Source organism: Globicephala melas, chromosome 15, assembly GCF_963455315.2.
Source record: "Globicephala melas chromosome 15, mGloMel1.2, whole genome shotgun sequence".
NCBI classification, from domain to species: Eukaryota; Metazoa; Chordata; class Mammalia; order Artiodactyla; family Delphinidae; genus Globicephala; species Globicephala melas.
Genome location: NC_083328.1, coordinates 58,595,881 through 58,615,536, shown reverse-complemented (window position 1 = coordinate 58,615,536; position 19,656 = coordinate 58,595,881). Strand labels below are relative to the sequence as shown.

At 52.4% G+C, this 19,656-nt stretch overlaps 1 protein-coding gene across 1 annotated transcript; it reads right to left on the bottom strand.

Annotated features, from left to right (window-relative positions):
* Positions 1-405: 405 nt before the first annotated feature.
* On the bottom strand, positions 406-19,193 carry SDCBP2 (syndecan binding protein 2). The gene is made up of 9 exons (XM_030831036.2): positions 19,142-19,193; positions 9,932-10,004; positions 9,198-9,264; positions 8,461-8,561; positions 4,364-4,522; positions 3,531-3,706; positions 3,280-3,451; positions 1,196-1,287; positions 406-937 (listed from the first exon to the last, which is right to left on the bottom strand). The coding sequence occupies exons 2-9, from the start codon at positions 9,983-9,985 to the stop codon at positions 883-885; spliced, it is 876 nt and encodes a 291-aa protein (XP_030686896.1). The 5' UTR covers positions 9,986-10,004; positions 19,142-19,193; the 3' UTR covers positions 406-882.
* Between the last annotated feature and the right edge of the window lie 463 nt (positions 19,194-19,656).

Here is a 19,656-nt window from a genome sequence, read left to right as displayed (position 1 = left end):
ACATCTTTCCTGAGGTTGAGGGAACCAGAGAGCTGCGTGCTTCTGACTCCCCTCCAGGGGGCCACTTGGCGCACCCCACGCCCCCCGTCAGACCCGTGGGGCCCTGTAAGTGCACGTGTTCCATCCTCTCCAGCACCCTTGAAGTGGTCCTCACGCCCGTTCTGCAGATGCGGAAGCCAGCTGCAGTCGCTGAGCAGGGGGTGCGCAAAAGCCAGGGCCCCCTTCCAGGGCCCCACACTGTCCCCCGCTAGTCATCCATGCCCCGGACCGGCGGCATGTGACGGTGGCACAGCCCAGTCACTGCTCTCAGAGGCAATATGTAGCAAAGGCCTTGGTCTCACCACTGCTTAAAAGAAAACCAGCTCTGGCATGCATGAGACAGAAGATTCTGGAATTTCAGTTACTTTTGAGGAAGGGATTTTATGTAAAATCAAATCTTTATTCAAAGACAGTGACGGGTTATAACTAAATACAGTTTGTGACAAAGAACAACTAAAGGAAAAAGAAACAATTCTCCCAAAAAAATGTATTTGTTCTCTCAAACCGTGGAAATGTGTTACTGGTAGAGGCAAAAGTTTGAAAGGGACCCAGCTGCAACTTTAGGAAGTGTTTAGTCGGCCTGCCTACGTGCCCAGCATTTAAATCGGCTCAGAGAATCACTGCCTGTGGGCCCTGCCCCTGCCTTAGCCCAGTTAAGAGGCTGAGGCTGCAAGGAGGCCAGTGTGTATAAAGGACAGGCCCATGTGATCCAATGTTGCCCCACCCAGAACACGCCCACCTCGAGACAGCCCCGCCCCCAGGCAGAGGCCTCCACAGTCTGTCCCCTGAGGACTCTCCCTTTCCTGCTGGAGGGTGAGAGGGCTGAGCTGCTCTCCCGTGGCTTCAGATGTCAGGGATGGAGTGGTCCATGGTGTGGTGGAGCAGGGCTGGGGACAATCTAGATACAGCAACAAGGACAGTCGCCAACACTGGCAGCACCTTCCCCCATCCCCGCAAAGCCTGTGCATGCCTTGTGGACCCTCACTACCAAGTCTAAGACCTTCAAATCACCAGAAGCCACTGGCTAGCGTGAAGGGAGGCAAGGGCAGGAGAGCAGAGGGCGGGCTGGTCTGGGCTCTGCAGGAGCCTTGAGGAAGCCTGGGTGGACAGGAGGTGGGGAGCTGAGGGGGGAGGGGCAGGAGGGGACCAGCCTTACTTTCTGACCATGTGCGCATAGATCACAGTGGGCATGATGGCCAGGTTGATGACGTTCCCGGCTGTGGCCAGAATCTCCGTGACTTCTTTGTCCTGGAGAAGGGGTGAGTGAGCGGTCACCCCAGGGGCCAGGGAAAACTCTGAAGGCACCTCTGTGGAGAGGTCAGCACGGCCCCCGCGGAAGGATGCCACTGACATTCTGACATCAGGGACAGGGCTGCCCCTCAGATGAACAAGAATGTGGGCCTCCCACCTGAGGCCCTGTCAGTAGAATGAGCGTGCCCCTCCCACCCTCAGCTCCAGGGCCTGTGTGGGCCTGACACCTAACAGGGCCTCACAAACGTGACTTTCCCCAAAGAGCCCTGGGAATCTCACCAAGCACACATGTATGCCGTTGCCCAGGACCCCGTCACACTCGGGTTCTGGACCCAAAGCACAAACAGAATAACCGTGCAGTGGGGGCACAGCAGGGGCTCCCCCACCCTCTCCCCTGGGCTCCTGTCAGCCGGAGCCGAGCCCGTGTGGTACTTCTTCCTCTTACATCTTGTCGACTAGTGAAAAGAGAGGCCCTCAGATCATGGGGAGAACAAGAAACAAAAGGCATCTACACAAAGTGTGCCAAACAGTCCAAAGACAAACGCTATGGCCATTGGAAGAGCCTCTGGCCCTTACTCAGACACCATGACCTTTACTTTACACAGGTGTCTAACCCAGGTATGTGTTTTCTTAGCTGTTCCAGGATAAATGGGAGAAGATGTGCTAGGTGGGACTAGTGATGGCCACAGAGTAGAAATAGACCTTTGAGAAGATAAATGATCTCAAGACGCATAGCTATCTGGGGCCATTCAGCAAAGGGACAGGCCCAGTCCTTAGAGCCTTACGCCCTTGTTTGGTAGGATAACTGATAAGTTCATAGGGAAGCCTTGAACCCTCAGTGAGTGCGAGAGAATCTGCAGCACATCTTAGAAGGACTGCTCTCCAGAACAGTTAAGAACAAAGAACTGTCATGCTTTGAAAGGAGTGGGTCCACTCACACCCAGCAGAGCCAGCCCCTCAGAGCTGGTATTACTGTACTCAGCTTTTTAGCTACAATGGATTCCCTTTGGATCGTCATGCCTGATCCCCAAGGAAGGGGAGAGAGGCAGCAGGAGGGATGTCAGGCAGACATTAGGAAGGACTTGCTGAGCACTGTGCTCATGAGCCAGCAGGACAAGCCTCCAGGGAAGGTGGGGAGACTGTCAAGCACAGGGAGGAAGATGTGCCACAGGAATAGCGATGGTGATGGCCCTTGTGAAGGGGAGGAGAACTGGCTTAAAAGACTCTGCCACCTGTGGAGTGAGATGCCACCGCCCAAGCCACCTCTACCCGGGGAGCCCTGCCTGTGAGCCCCAAAGCCCTGGCTGCAGCAGGGCAGGGACCCTCACTCTAAATCACAGCTGGGATTAAGAAGCACTCTCGGTCCTGGTGGTATCAAGTCGGGATAAACCACTCTCACTTATCCAGGGACCAGAAGCGGCGTGACTCATCCTCCTCCAGGGTCCATTCCCCAAAGGCACCCACCCCCGAGTCCAGGTCACAGCACTGGGCCTAGACCACTTGCTCCTTCTGTATTTAAAGATAGAACTTGCCATGCAAACCCCCTTGGGAAGGCAAAAAAAAGAGGTCAGAAATGGACTTCTGAAGAGCAATTTTCTAAAATATTCCTATTACTGAGCAAGATCCAGGATACAAACAGAAGTGCCGCACAGAGTAGGGAGGTGTCCATGCAGCCAGGAGACACCTGGGCACCTACGTCCTTACACAGGTCATTAACCACCCCCACCCCCACCCCCCAGCTCCCTGTCACACCTCTGGCCTCCACGTGTAAGTAACAATAGCTTATATTTACTGAGCAATTACTTTGTGCATGCACTGTGCTCGAAGCTCTGTGTACCTTGTCACATTGAATCCCTGTAGCAGGCTTAGGATGAGGAACTGAGGCTGGGGTGGGGGCAGCAGCCCACCCGCAGACACGAACCTGCCCACCACCTGGAGTGTCCCAGCCCCTGACGTCCCAGGACAGAGCCGCTGCTCTGCCTAGCTTACCTTCAGCCCAATGACGTTCTGCCCGTTCACCTCGCACACGTAGTGGTTGATGAGGAGCCCGTTGCGGGCTGCAGAACTCCCTTTGACCAAAGAGATGATCTTCCCCTTCTTGATGACGAAGCCGATATGGCCTGTGCTGTCCTTGTGCATGGTGACGGTCCGCTGGAATGGCCTGGCAGGGATGGACAGTGAGCTGGGCCTGGGGCGTGGCTGGGGGTGGACAGAGAGGCTCCTGGGACCCAGCTACTCACCTGTCCCGGACAACCATGACAATCTTCTCAGCCGACGCCTTCTTCACCACCCGGTGGGCTTTGTCTGTGCTCCACCCGACACAGTTGCGCCCATCAATCTGCAGGATCTGGTCCCCAAAGCGCAGCCCCACCAGGGACGCGGGGGTGTTGGCCTGGACCAGCTGCACAAAGAGCCCCTGCGGGAGGCGGTCCCCACAGTCAGCTCTCCCGGCCCACCATGAGCCCAGCTCCCTCCTCCAAGCTGCTGTTTGCCTCCGGATCCTCCCAGAGCCTGCAGGGCACTGGGACTGCAGCTCTGCGCAGCAGACAAGGGCAACCCCATTTTCCTGGCGAGGAAACACTCCGGGCCACACAGCTAGGAAGCAACGGAGTCAGGAATTCAACCCCAACTGGAGGCTGCACCCCCAACCACTGGACTACAAGGCCTCTCACACTGGCATCCAGGGCCCCCGGCTTCCACTGTCTGCAGACAGCCGCCCAGAAGCCAGATCCCTTTGACTGGGGGGCAAGGAGGCAAGGAGCCCACGGAGGGGCAGGTACAGGATCCCTGGCGCAGCCCAGAGCCAGCCCTCGGGCCTTGTAGGAGGGGCTTGAGAGGAAGAGCCTGGCCTAGGGGTCAGGTGGGCCTCGGCTCCCAGCCCGCGCAGCCCCTTCCTTACTGTGGATGGGGCTCCCCGCTCTGCCTCCTCTCCCGCTGGTGGACGAGGCGGCCAGAACCCCGGAGGCGCGCGGAGGGCGGGCAACTCGGGCTGCGGGCGGGCGCTGTCCAGCACGCGGGCTCGCCCTCCGCCCTCCGCGGGGCCCTTCCTCTCCCCCTCGACCCCCAGTCCCACCTTGTCGATGGCCCGCAGCCGCAGCCCCGTCTTGCCGCGCTCGTCCTTGCACAGGTGGATCTCGCGCACCCCGGGCTTGACCTCCCCAGGCAGCACGCCCAAGCTGTTCCCGGACACCGGCGCCACCACCTGGTCCGGTGAGGGGCCCGAGACCGCTGCCTGCAGACATCAGAAGAGCAGGCGGTCAGCCAGCGCCTGGGGCCTCGTGCCACAAGAGTCCCCGGGGTGGGAGCAGGGATGGGGTAAGGAGAATGGGGTGGACCCTGGGTCGTAGTCCACCCCAGCTCACACACTTTCCCGCGTGCGGGCGAGAGGGAACATGGTTCAATGACGCCACTAGGGGGCGTCAAAGTCCACACCCCTGAAAAACAGCCGGGAAAGTAGGGAGAGAAGAGAGGACAGGTAAATAGGAAAGGGGTCCTCGTTTTCCAAGGCAAACTGGGGTCAGGAGAAGAGCCCTTTTAAATCCACTTAAAACTAAAAGTTCCACAGAAAATAGTGAACGATGGGGGGAAATGGGCTCAAGTTGATCTCTGCCTTGAAAAAAATTAAGGTAAATATACCAAAATGAGTGAGTGCTTTCCCCCCTAAGATCTGGAACAAGGTCAGGATGTCCACTCTCACCACTACTATTAAATACAGTAATGGAAAAACTAGCCAGAGCAATAAGGCAAGAAAAGGAAATAAAAGGCATATAGATTGGAAAAGAAGACATAAAATGGTCTCTATTTGCAGATGAGATGATACTTCACTAGAAAATTCCAGGGAATCTACAAGTAAACTCCTAGAACTCATAAGTGAGTTCAACAAGGTCACAGGATACAAGACCAACATATACCAAAAAATCAATTGTACTTCTAAATACTAACAATGAACATGTGGAAGCTAAAATTAAAAATACAATACCACTTACAATCACTCAAAAAAAAAAAGAAATACTTAGGTGTAAATCTAATAAAACATATGCAGGAATTGTATGCTGGAAATGAAAAAAACACTGATAAAAGATATCAAAGAAGATCTAAATAAATAGAGAGATATTCTGTATTCATGGATTGGGAATACATAGTAAAGCTGTCAACTGTCGCCAGATTGATGTACAGATTTAATGCAATTCTTATCACAATCTCTACAAGATGTTTTGTAGATACATGCAAGGTTAGTCTAAACTTTATATGAAAAGACAAAGGAACTAGAATAGCTAAAACTACTCTGATAAAAAGAATAAAACAGGATTAATCACTCTATCAAATTTCCAGATTTATTATATCGCTACAGTAATTAAGACAGTGTTGTATTGGGGAGCAACAGACACATGGATCATGGAGCAGAAGAGAGAATCCAGAAATAGCCTCACACAAGGAGGGGCAACTGCTTCTTAACAGAGGTGCAAGAGCAATTCACTGGAGAAAGAAGAGTCTTTTCAACAAATGGTGAGGGAGCAACTGAACATCCGTGGGCAAAATGTGAGCACGGACTCCACAGGTTATACAGCAATTAACTCAAATTCAACCATAAATTTAAACATAAAACTATAGCAGTTTTAGAAGTAAAAGGGAAAATCTTTAGGACCTAGGGCTCAGTGAAATTTCTTAGGACACTAAAGCATAATCCACAAAAGAAAACAATCAATAAATTGGACCTCATCAAAATTAAAGACTTTTTGCTCTGCAAGAAACCCTTTTAATACGATGAAAGGAGAAGCTACACAGTGGGAGAAAATATTTACAAATCAAATATCTGACAAAGGACTCTAGAATAAAGTCTCAAAAGTTGACTTAAAAACACAATCCATTTAGAAAATGTGCAAAAGATATGAAGAAACATTTTACCGAAAAGAATATACAGCTGGTAACTGAGCACATGAAAAGATGTTCAGCATCACTAGCGTTAGGGAAATGCAAATTAAGACAATGATAAATCGATGCTACACACCTACCATAATGATTAAAATTTAAAACAGTGATAATACCAAATGCTGGCAAGGATGTGAAGAAACTGAAAACACTCATGCATTGCTGGCAGGAAAATAAAATAGCACAGCCATTCTGGAAATAGCTTGGCACTTCCTTTTTTAAAGAATTAACCATACAGTTATAACACTACCTAGGAATTGCACTCCTGGGTGTTTATCCCAGAGAAACAAAAACTTATATCCGTACAAAAAGCTGTACACATCCGTAATAGCTTAGTTTATAATAGACAAAAACTGGAAACAACTAAAATGTCCCTCAAGAGGTTAAACAAACTGGGGGTACAGACACACCATGGAACACAACCCAGCGATAAAAAGGAATGAACTGTTGATACAGGCAACAGCCTCGAAGGATCTCCAGGGCATGATGCTGAGTGGAAAGAGTCCATCTGAAAAAGTCACACACCGCGTGATTCCACTTACATAACCTTCTGAAATGGCAAAATTATAGGGACAAAAACACGCTAGTCGTTGCCAAGGGGCTGCGGATGGTGAGAGGGAGGCTGGGAACGATTATGAAGGGGCAACACTAGAGATACCTTTGTGGTGATAACATAGTTCTCTATCTTGATTGCGCCGGTGGTTACAGGTGATAAAATGACATTGAACAACAGACACACATTGTACCAATGTAAAATGCCTGGTTTTGACGTTATAGTGTAGTTACATAAAACGGAACCACTGGGAAAACTGAGTGAAGAGCACAAAGGACTTCTCTATCTTCTCAACTTCCTATGAATTTATGATTACTTAAAAATAAAAAGTTAAAATGAAATAAAATAACTAAAAAATTTTAATTATAAAAATGCATTATCTGTCTTTTTTTTTTTTTTTTTCGCGGTACGCGGGCCTCTCACTGTTGTGGCCTCTCCCGTTGCGGAGCACAGGCTCCGGATGCGCAGGCTCAGCGGCCATGGCTCATGGGCCCAGCCGCTCCACGGCATGTGGGATCTTCCTGGACCGGGGCATGAACCCGCGTCCCCTGCATCGGCAGGCGGACTCTCAACCACTGCGCCACCAGGGAAGCCCTATCTGTCATTTTTTATCAAAATTTAGGTTGTCCTAATTATTGGGCCAAAGAGGGATTAAATCGATGGATTAAAATTGGGCTATCTGCAACATGACCTACTTTGCTTCATGTGTGTACTTCCCTACATGACTGTCAAGAGGGTCATTTTGGAGAAACACCCCAGGGTGTCACCAGTTTTTCTCAGGTTCCCACATGTCCTCATCCTTTCTGATTTTTCCTATGAAATCCTCATTTGTCAGTGTGGCAGTTCTCGTCCTCATTTCCATCAATTTCATGAAGTCCTGCGGCCTTAGTAAGATTTGCATTTGCACTGTGCAATCGATTTGCACTGGACCAGGGAGGGGCTGGCAGACAAGGACAGCTGACAGATGGTCCGCGGGGAGGCTGGAGCTGATTGGGAGAGGGTTTGGGACTGATTCTATAGGTGAATACATTTTCAGGAGTGAATATTTCAATGTTATGATTTCCTTTGCTCCCTGAAGCCATGCGGAGCAGGAATCAAGCATTATTGTTTAATTTGGGGAGTGGGGCTGGATGACAAGCCCCTTCCCACCGGGCTCTGCCTAACCATGCAGCTGCTGTCAAGTCACAGGCAGCCCTTCAGTAGAAGCACCCAGGCTCAGGCCAGGTTTAATGTCCTCCCTTCTCCTCCAGCAGGCTCAGGCCAGCAGGTCAGAGGTCAAAGGGCAGGCAGTGGCCCTTCAGCCCCAAGGCCCGCAGGAAACCACGAAACCCCACAGCACTTTTAATGAAGGCTAAAAATACGAAGTGCCATCAAAAAACAGAGGCGCAGGGGCTTCCCTGGTGGCGCAGTGGTTGAGAGTCCGCCTGCCGATGCAGGGGACACGGGTTCGTGCCCCGGTCCAGGAAGATCCCACATGCCGCGGAGCGGCTGGGCCCGTGAGCCACGGCCGCTGAGCCTGCGCGTCCGGAGCCTGTGCTCTGCAACGGGAGAGGCCACAACAGTGAGAGGCCCGCGTACCGCAAAAAAAACAACAGAGGCGCAGCAACGCTGGGGAAAGAGGAGATTCAAGTCTGTTTAAATGGTAAGACCAAGAAGGAGGGCCCATCAGGCAAGAGACAAATACCTACACTGGCACCTTCTGGAATCTGAGGCAGGTTCTGCTGGACTTCGTGGCTGGAGAACGAAAGACCAATATAACCTTCCAATTCCGCCAGGTTTGGGTACAAAACTGATGGGAAGGGAAGGAAGGAAGAAGAAAGGTGTTACTCCGGGCCTGAGATTAGCCACACCTGCCTGGCTCCCAGGTGGTCACTCATTTTTATTAAGAAACAGGGCCTGGGGATGCTGTTTACTCCCAAGAATGCACTATACCCCTGAGTTGGCTCTGCACTCCCAGGAACGCTCACTGGCACTGTGGGTCCTCCCCTCAGACGGTCTGCTTTCTCCAGGAGCAGCCTGGGACGCTGAGTACCTCATGTATCACTTTGGTGTTCAATTTAACTGATTTTATTTGGCACCGGCCAGACCCGAGGGCAGCGCTGGGGAACTGTATGGTGAGGAGGAGAAGAGCTGGGCCTGAGTTCAAGTTTGCTACCACGGGGCCTGAATCAAGACGGCCACGAGCAGCTCCAGGGCCACCACACACGTCCTGGTCTCCACATTCAGCCTTCCTTGGTGGCCCCAAGTCAGGGCAGTCAGTGGCCTCACAAAGCTGCAGGTTTCTCAGTGTCCCCCTCAAAGGGGGGGTTCTAGGGAGGGTCAACCTGCATAGTGCCCACGGCTCAGCGGCAGGAAGGACGCAGGCTCTCGGAAATGTCCAGCAGAGGTCACTCTGAGGCAGGAGAACCCCAGCCCACTCACTCACCTGAAGGCTGGGAGTCTGTTCCCTGCCCCGGCAGGGCGGGCATCCTGGATACGGCTCTGGCCTCGGCCTGGGGATGGATGGGGAGTGCCAGTCAGCTGTGGCCATGAGCCCCAGAGCCCTTGAGGCCTGGGGCTCCCTGAGGCTGGGGCTCAGGGCATTAGGTATGCTGGCGGCCTGAGGGGGGGTGTCCATGACCCTTGGAGTAAATATGGCGTCTGCAGATGTCCACGCTTCTGGAAGGAGGTTCTCCCAGGGGCCCGCGACCCACCAAATGTCACAACTCGTTTACTACCTGAGGCAGCCAAGGCAGATTTTCAGTCAAAAAGCCCCCAGTTCTCAAAACCCACTAGGACCTCATGTGGGACGGAAGGAGAAAAGGGCTTCTGGGGGCCGAGTAGGCCAAACGCCACGACCACGGGGGTTTACTCTGGAAGCTTGTCCTAGAGCACGGGTTCTACACGAACCCGGATGCAGGAAGCACTGGGATAGAGCAGGCACCAGACGGCCGGTCTGCAGCTGCTTGGTCTTCTCCACCTGCTGTAATTCCATTGCCTTGGCCTCTGGACACCTGCTCTGCCCAGCAGGCCCTGCAGTGGGGACCTGCATGCCCTGGGGCCAGTCAGGAACTCCCAGGGGTCCCCAGCACTTGACCCAAGACAAGCCTCCCTTAGCTACCCTGGCACAATCCAGAAGGCCCCGTCAGGGGACCCCAGGCTGGTAGCCTGGCACTTTACCTGCATGGCTTGGTCCACCTTCAGGTCCTCCAGAGATGGGTACAGGGTGGACATGGCTGCTCTTTGGAACACGCTGCAGGGAACAGAGGGTGAGGAGGGCTGAGGGCTGAGAGGAGGCACGGACATGTGCCACTCAGCACTCTCAGGACGAGAAAGATGTCACAAAGGTATTATTATCCCCATTTTAGAGATGGGGGAGCTGGGATTTGACCCAAAGTCTGTTTGGTTCCCAAGCCTGTGCTCTCAACCCCGCAAAAATCCCATCCCACCATGTTCAGCTGACTCTGGGCTTTAGAACCTGAGACCCAGGGTCACCTAGCACATGCTGACCAGGCAAAGCAGGATTGGGGGCCACGTCCTTCCCTGTCCTGTTTCAAAGGTCAGACAGGCTTATGAGGTCTGATCACTCAAGACCTAGATCCAGTCCAGCTGGTGGGTAGTGAGTACCTGCTGTATACCCGGCCACCGTCAGGGGTTTGCACAGCATCATCCCACAACTGCGCAGGGTTCAGTCCAGTGTCAAGTGGGCGGGGACTTAATATTACAACAGAAAGGCAGCAGGCGCTTTAGAAGTCCTCCCCAGCCCCCACAGGCCTCTCCATCTCTGGGCATTTGAGCTCCTACTGCATACCAGCCACTTCCGGTCTCACTGGTGACTCCTGATCTTGACCACAGTGAGGTAAGACCAAAGGCAACTCTTAAAAACATGCACACAAACTGTAGCAGAATTTATACACTCAGTAGAGTATTACTCCAGAGGGAGAAGGAAATGGGGGGAAGCACGATAAACATTTACTGAACGCCTTCTACCTGTCCAGAGGAGAACCAGGGACCTCGGAGCAAGGTACCAAAAGAAATTCAAAGAAATTACCTCACAGAAATGCTTTATTTCCTTCCTAGTTGAAATGTGAGGAAGGAGCAGTTTGTCTTTCTGGATTCTTTTCCGTTTACCCACTAACACATTGTCTCTGTCACGTCTCCGGGCCTTTGTTGGGCCAGTCGTCACTAGCTGGATGTCTCTGCCCCGCCCTCCCACCCTGGCTTCTCAGACAATGAGGTCACTGCTGCTCCCAAGGGCCCTGCCCTCAGAAGAGACTCTGGGCCAGCCTCCGGCCCTGGACTCTTCAATCGTCCTCAGTCTGTCTTCCCACCTGAACTGCAGTTCCTTGGGGTCAAGGGGTGTCCTATTCACCCCACTGGGCCCACATTCTCTGGACCAGGTCCAGATCCTCTGGGCATCTCCCCTGAGTGACCCACAGGGGCTAAGGTCATCTTCATCCATCACTGTTCCTCATCCTTCCTCTGTACCTGCTGCCTTGACCCTTGTATCAACCTTAACACTCCCCAACGACCTCCCCCATCCCTCCTAATCTGCCGTCAAATCCCATCTCTCCCACATCCCATCCCTAATCCCCATGCTGTCTGCAGACCTCCACCATCTCCCCGCCCTTCTGCAGGTACCACAACATCTCCAATGAGTCCTAGCTCCTCTATTGTTGTTCTCCAGCCGCCAGGCCCTTTCTGCATGAGCCTGGAATGTCACGCGCTGCTGAAAACCCCCAGTGGCTCCACACTCTCAGAATCAAGCCCACATTCCCTTTACGATTCCTCCAAAGATTGGAACTGGTGGCTCAAAGGCCAGATGCAAACATTGTAAAGCAATTATACTCCAATAAAGATGTTTTAAAAAAAAATCTGTTGCCAAGTGCTTTATACATTCAAACTAGCCCCCTAAATGCATAACTCAAGACGCTGCTTTTTTTTTTAAATTAATTAATTTTATTTTTGGCTGTGTTGGGTCTTCATTGCTGCACGCGGGCTTTCTCTAGTTGCAGCGAGTGGGGCCTACTTTTCATTGTGGTGCGCAGGCTTCTCATTGCGGTGGCTTCTCTTGTTGCAGAGCACGGGCTCTAGGCACGCAGGCTCCGTAGTTGTGGCTCAGGGGCTCTAGAGCGCAGGCTCAGTAGTTGTGGTACACGGGCTTAGTTGCTTCGAGGCCTGTGGGATCTTCCTGGACCAGGGCTCGAACCCATGTCCCCTGCATTGGCAGGCAGATTCCCAACCACTGCTCCACCAGGGAAGTCCAAGACGCTGCTTTTAATAATCTAACTTCACATTGCTCCTGAAAAACACAACATTCTGGCAACCCTGGACCGCTGCTGAGTGGCTACAGCTGAGTCGCAGCTGACTCCCGGGCGTCCCAGACCCCACCAGCCTCTGCGGTCTCTTACATCAAGACCGCTTTACTCACAGGCACTGAGACCCTATAGACATTTGCTTGCACCCCCCTGCCTAATTCTCCTGCTTTCTTTTTTGTTTTTTTTTTAAAGAAGATGTTGGGGGTCGGAGTTTAATTTATTTATTTTTGCTGTGTTGGGTCTTTGTTTTTGTGCGAGGGCTTTCTCTAGTTGTGGGAAGCGGGGGCCACTCTTCTTCGCGGTGCGCGGGCCTCTCACTATCACGGCCTCTTGTTGCGGAGCACAGGCTCCAGACGCGCAGGCTCAGTAGTTGTGGCTCACGGGCCTAGCTGCTCCGCGGCATGTGGGATCCTCCCAGACCAGGGCTCGAACCCGTGTCCCCTGCATTAGCAGGCAGATTCTCAACCACTGTGCCACCCGGGAAGCCCTCTCCTGCTTTCTTTCTTTCCACACGTCCTTCTCCCAGCCCCCACCCTCAGCTTCAGCCATAATGAGCTGCTTTCAGATCCTCGAATTAATCGAATTTTCTCATGTCCCCAGGCCTTTGCATGTATTATTGTTCCCTCTATTTGGAATACGTTTCTACCCCCTCCACTCCCTGCCTAGCTAACTCCCAGTTATTTTCAAGTCCCAGACCAGAGGGCTCTTCGTTTCGGAAGCTTGCCTTGATTTGTGCTCCCCCCGCCCCCAAACCCCCCTCCTCACGCAACTCATGTTCCTATTCTGTTGATCACTCACTACTCCTGTAGTTGCCTCTTTGTCTACCTATTGGGAGTTCCAGAAGGGCAGGAACTGGACCTTCTAATTTGCTATGGAACTCCTAGCCCCTAGCACGGACACCAACGCAATAATATTTCCAGAAGCAATGCATTCTGCCTGGGCTTCCACTTTTCTCCTTGTAAAGTAAAGCTCTGATGTCCTATGGACATGCACCTTCCTAGGATGGAAACAAGGATGAGAGGTCCCAAACAGGTTTTGTTCGCCTCTCGCAGACTTGTTTTTTTGTTTTCATTTGAATTAGTGCCAACATTTTAAAATCTGGAGATATAAAATTCTTCACTTCTAACTTGTACAGAAAAGAAAAATCACACTATTTGGCAATGCAAGAGCAGGAATCATACACGGCAACAGTCAGCCAGGCCCAAGTCGCAGCCTGCCATAACATGGGGCTGCACGCACCTCCTTGCTTCCCGAAGTGCCCATCCAGCTGACTTACGCTGCCTGCTTGGCTCCTGCAGGCAGGCAGCTGCAGATCTTTGCCTTAGCCTTTGGGGCAGGAATGATCATCTCAAGAGGACAGGGATTGTCCTAGGGGGTGAGAGAGACTGGCCCTGACCTCCTTTAAATCAGCTGGGGGAAGAGACCCCTTCGTCTGTGGTCTTCTCCACTGTGCACACACTCTGGGAAACTTTTATCTCGGGACAGTCCTCAGGAGGTACCATCTGCCAAAAACATGCCCTGCTACCAGGATCACACATGAACGACAGGTGTGAAAATGAGGCACCCCTGCCCTGCTTTTTCAAACACTAAAGCAGCAGAGCCGGTTATATTTTTAGCAGCTGCCCTCTGGGAGAGCAGAATCAGAGATCTACTTCTTGGAAATCACTCCCAGGCTAAGACCACACAACCCTTCCTCTGTGTCTGGGACCCTTTCACCATTGCCACCTACTCTGGGTCTCAACTAAGGTTTGGGCTCTGGGTGGAATCAAGAGGCAGGTTTAGCGGTTCATGATATAGTGGGGAATGGCTCCCTGCCAGCAAATATGCATGTCTCATTCAGTCATCCATCTACTCATTCACAACACTGGAGTGTCCACTGCGTGCTAGCAACACTGGATCTGTTTCAGTCATGCTGATCCCTCTGCTTGGCACACCACCCTTCTCTGCACGGTGCTCTTTCAAGGCTCAGCTCAAATGTTTCTTCTCTGGTTGGCTTTTTCAGACCATGGGACCCCCTGCTAGTTGGCCGGGTCTTCATGTGTTCCCAAACTGACTTGTATCGCCCCTACTGTCAAGTTATTTATCATATTGTATGATTACTATCTGGGTATTTCCTCATACCGCACCCCAACTCGGAAGGGTGGGGACTGTGTCCTGTTCACCACCCTATGCCTCCCCACCAAAGCAGCACCCAGCACATGGATGCCGGCAAAAATTGCTATTCGACTGAATAAATCAGTGGTTTTCCAAGGAACAGATTGGAAATTTGTGGGGGCATTTTTGGGTGTCACATGACTGAGGGGACACTACTAGCATTCAGGAAGCAGGGAGTAGAGACCCAGACCCCCTGTAATGCACAGAACAGCTCACCCCAACAAAGCTGTCCTGCACAACTTTCCAATACCCTGCCAAACCTTCATGGAGGCAAAAAACCTGTTTATAACCTGTTTTATATACAAATACAATGCAACTTTCCCTGGCTTTAATATACAATATATTATCCAGAAATGTATACACCAGCTTAACCGAGGAAGTTATTGTTTTGTTCACCATTGTGGAAAATCACTGTCAATCCTTTTGAGCACAGGTGAGTCACCAGAACGCACCCATGTGTGCCTGCGTTTGTAGCTGTCACAGTGATGGCACGCCTGTATACAAATACATTTAACCTTCGACTCAAGATGCCACATAGAGAGACTTCCCTGGTGGTCCAGTGGTAAAGAATCTGCCTTCCAACCCAGGGAAAGAAGGTTCCATCCCTGGTCGGGGAACTAATACCCCACACAGCCAAACAAACAAAAGATGATGAATGTAAACTTTGGCAAAATTTAGTTGAATACTATCTATTAAATCCAAACTTTCTCATTTTAAGTTAGGTACAGACGTGACCAGGTGTCATCCAGTCTGAGCTCTTACATAGTGAAGGGCATATTCGTTTATTATAAATTACTTTCATTGCTCTCATTTCTCCTTTATAGTACAGAGAGGGCATCACGTTTATTTTTTTTTAACCCGGGATGGGGGGACACTGAACCACCACTCAAGACGAACCCGCCCCCTCCCTCAGCCTCAATTTCCCGCTTTTTGAATGCAGCCAGGCACAAAACTCCGAGCACTCGGGCACTGGAGAAAGCCCCAACGGTTCCTAGGGTCTGTTCTTCACCCCAGGCCTCAGTTTCCCAATCTGGCCAACGATCTTGGATCAAAGCTCTTCAAACGACTCCCCACCCTGACGCTCCGGTAGCTCCAAACTCCGCCTGAGGCGACCTCCCCTGGTTGCTATGGGTTACAGCGCCTGCGCAGAAACCCCGCCAAGCCACCAGAACGCGCTGGAATCGCTAGGGCGCGTGCGTGTCACCCACACGGGGCTGCGCGTGGCTACGGGCGCTTCCCAGGGTATCCTGCGATTGCGGGGTGGCAAATGGCGGTCTCCTTGCCCCGCGGGTTGCTGGCCGGCTAAACTCACCCGGCTTCTTGCTTTTTCCAGGCGCTCGTGGCTGGCGCCCACATGCACACACACACACAAACAGGTAAAGCAGCAGAGTAAGAGATAGGAAGTCTCGGTCAGGGTCTGCGTCCGCTCTTTACGCGCCTGGAGTCTACGCGGATCAAATCGCGCTTTAAAGGGGCGAGTGTCCCTTCGCCTCCCCACGCCCCCGACCCCTGGTCCATTAACGGCTTCCCGAAGGGGCGAGGGTGCGGTTGAGCCGCCCCCTGCTGGCTGATAAGATTCCGTTCTAAGGCAGCTGTGGGAGGGAGGAGGGCAAAGTTGACACGCCTGCGCTCCGGGCTGCCTGTTGCTCATAACGAAGAGGAAGCTCCCTCGCTCCCTAGGATTTCGGAAGCTCCTCGGATCCCCGAGTATGCCCTACCGTTGTGACTTCACCGTCCTTCCCACCATCCCAGGTTTCTTGCCCGGCCCTGACTTCCAGTCCTAGTGCTGAGCTGCACGTGCCCCGCCCCACTCCACGAAGATTTACTCTGGGATCCCACCCAAGAATGACTGAGTGCCTGCCCCTCAGGGTAGAGGTCTTGGGCTCGGCCAGGCAGATCACTTTCCACAGCAACAATGGACCCACTCCACATTTTTAGAGATTGAGGCAGTTGGGTTTGCGGGGTGCAGGATAAAAGTCTAGGGCAACGGGGAAGGCCTGGAGGAAGGTAGGAGACGCCTAGTGGACCGTGAAGGATGGAGGTTCAGCAGGGTGAGAGTGCAGTATGTTACTCCAGGGATAGGGAGGCCCAGGCTCAAGAGTCCAGCTGCCTTCCAGATCTTTACTACCTCCTGCAGTTTATTCAAATTGAATTCATTTTTCCCCAGCTTTGCTGCCCCTCTACAGTGACACCACCAAATGCACCTCACGGTCTGAGCCAGAAATCTGGGAGTTATCCTTAGCTCCTGCTCTCCAGCCATACCCAGCTCTTGCCCTCAGGAGAAAATATGAGACTTCAACTTGATATTCCAATCTCTATGATGTGACTCCTGGTACCTTCTCCACTGACTCCTGGTGACCTCCTCACTCTTGCACACTCACCCTGCGTTTCATTAATTCCAAACTCACCCTGCTAGTTCATGCCTCTGTGCTTTTACAGGTGCTGTTCCCTCTGTCTTGAATGCCATTCACACCTCCCCCCAGCCACCACCACCTTGTTCATCTAGTGAACCCCTCTTCTTTTCCCCCCAAATCCCCAAAACCAAACACAGCGTTAGGCAAGCCTCCCTTCTCTAGACCACAGAATCTCATATTTGCCTCTTCATCATTCATTCCACTACTGTTTATTAAGCACCCACTGTGAGCAAGGTCTTCTGCATTTCCTGGGTTGGATTTCCACTGAGCTGTATTTGTTTGCCTGTCGCCCTCTTTGGTCAGGAATGTCGCTCATTTCTGAAGCCCCAGTGCTGTGCCCACTGCCTGCTACACAGCAGGCATCCAGTTACTGTTCCTTAAAGAAGTAGAAAAGCAGACCCAAGGGGAAGAGAAAGCCCCAAAAAGTCCTTTGAAGAAAAACCCTGGCCTAGAAGGGGAGTGAAAACAGTGCCCTGATGAGGTAGATTGAAAGGCTGGCTCCTGCGGTCTGACCATGGAAGAGTTTGCTCAGTTCGGTGCTGATGACTTCCCGAAATTAACTGGCTCCTCTGAAAAGAAAGGAACCCATCTAACCTATCTCACCCAGAGAAATTTTCCTCTCCCACTGCATTTTCCAGGATTTCCATCCCTGAGCTGCTGTATTCTGAGCAATAACAACTCCCACAACAAAGCAGCAATCAGGTCCTCAGAGACCAGCAGGGCTGAAAAGGGGTCGCCAGCCCCCATCTTTGGACTTCGGAAGGAGAACACTCCTTTGGAACACTTTGTTCCAAAGAGCTGAAACTATGGGACGCCCACTTGTTCCCGTGGACAACTCATCCATCCTTCAGAAGACAGCGTGCGGGAGGGAAGCGTGGGTTAGAGTGTCAGAGGAACAGCTCCTGGAAGGCCAAATTAGCCCAGGGACGTGGTGAGTTGGAAAGGAAGAGGCTGTTGCTAAGCCACCAGCATATACTCCCCTCCTTCTCTCAGGCTGTACTACCTGCTGGAGAAAAGCTGTGGACTTCTTCAAGGAGTGCGGACACTCCTGAACCCAGGCGCAGGAGAGGCAGAGTGAAGCCAAGGACCTTGGAGGCAGGCAGGATGGCTTCAGACTGCTGCCTCTGACTTGGGAGAGCAAGCATGGACAAGTCCCTTCGGCATGTCATTCATTCCTTTGCAATATGGGTAACAATACTTGCATCACAGAGTTATTGTGGAGATTAATTAAAAGATTCTTAAATAAAAGAGATACGTATAGAAAGCACTAGTACATAAAGGGCATGCAGTAATCGTTAGCTATTGTCCATTCAGTACATTTACTGGGCACCTAAGTCCCAGTACTGTTCTAAGTACCAGTAATAAGGCAGGGAACAAAAGAAAAATCTGTCCTTGAGTGTCACTTTGTAGCTGGATTAAATAAGTGCTTATGTCACGTTAGGTGGTGGGAAGAGATGGGAAGAAAGATAAAGCAGAGTGGAGGGTAGAGCCTGGAGGTGCGGAAGAGCCTCACTGCCAGCGGGTGGGTGGGTGGGGTGACAGGTGGCTTTTGAGTAAAAGCCTAAGTGGGGAGGGAGAAGCATTGAGGCTGAGGGCAAGGCACTGCCCTCTGTTTAGGGAACATCTGACCAGTGAGACTGAAGTCAGTTGTTCATAAGGGAAGTAGTAGGAGAGGAGACTGGAGAGGTAGCGAGAGGGACTAGGTCCTGTCTAGTGGGTCATGCCGAGGGCTTGGCATTTACTCTGATGAGATGGGAGCCCCTGGAGAATTCTGAGCAGCAGAGTGACATGGTCTGACTTTCATCTGGAGGATAGATTAGGGGGCACGGGTGGACAGGGAGCCCAGGCGAGAAGTGATGGTGGTGCAGTTGTTAGTAGTTGGGGCCACCGTATGTATGGCAGCCAGTGCAGTGCTGGCCCAGCACACGGCAGCCCCATCTTAAGCACCATTTTCTGAGGCTTGCTGTGTGGAGGGCATGTTCCAGCCCTTTATATCCATTGCCTCATTCAGTTCCCCTGATTGCATGGGAGTTCCCGCAGGAGGAAACCAGTGTTCAGATCAGGCCACTGGCCCAGTTCCCCCAGCAGGTTCTCCTTGCCGTGGTAGGGAGCTTGTTAATGGAAACAGCTTCAGGCAGAGAAGTAAGTGACAGAAACTGAGGCCCCCACTCAGTTCCCTGTGGGAGTTGCTCTTTGGCTTTCTAGGGGCCCATTTCAAGGAGCAAAGTGTGGGTCCCATCTCCGTGAGAACTGACTCAGGCAGTGAGGAGGAGCCTGGAGCCCTTGTGATGTCTGGATAAGTATCACCCAGCCCTTGAACCTGGCCCAGGGCTGGGCTCAGAAGAGGAAGCCCCAGTTCACATTTCACTGCCAGAGAAAAGCACTTTGAGAGAAAAAGGCCTGGAAGTCCCAGAAGGGTCAGGACAGGGAGGGAAGAAGACAGGTGAGAGCAGGTCTCCCTTATCCCTGTGCCCACCTCTAGGGGCCCCTTGCCCCACTCTTACCTGCAGGCCAGGTGCTGCTGCTCGTCCTTGTCTAGCCACTGCTGATGGAGTCTGGTCCCCTCCCTGGAAGGTGGCGGCCCTTGTCCCAGCTGGGTTCCTGCTCCCTGGTCAGCTGACTCACCCAGGACTGGGATGGGCCCAGGTAAGGACCTGCGGCTGACTCAGCCTGCCCCTAGGTCACCAGGCTCAGAGGAGGGCTTTGGCCGTAGTCTGGATGTGGAGGTGGGGTTAGGGGCTCACAGCTCCTGTTGAGAGGGTGGTGAACCAAGACTTCTTGGCCTTGAGGAAATCGGATTTGGATTGGACAACCAGTCCTGCTGAACTCACTGAGGGCAGTTTGATGGGTCTTAAAAAATGGCCGTACCTGGGCTTCCCTGGTGGCGCAGTGCTTGAGAGTCCGCCTGCCGATGCAGGGGACACGGGTTCGTGCCCCGGTCTGGGAAGATCCCACATGCTGCGGAGCGGCTGGGCCCGTGAGCCATGGCCGCTGGGCCTGCGCGTGCGGAGCCTGTGCT

Coding starts and splice junctions, on each gene's coding strand:
- SDCBP2 (XM_030831036.2), bottom strand. CDS start 9,985: ATGTCCACCCTGTACCCATCTCTGGAGGACCTGAAGGTGGACCAAGCC. Junction 1,288..3,279: donor AGAACGTCATTGGGCTGAAG/GTAAGCTAGGCA, acceptor CCCCTTCTCCAG/GACAAAGAAGTCACGGAGAT. Junction 938..1,195: donor TATGCGCACATGGTCAGAAA/GTAAGGCTGGTC, acceptor TGCTGTATCTAG/ATTGTCCCCAGCCCTGCTCC.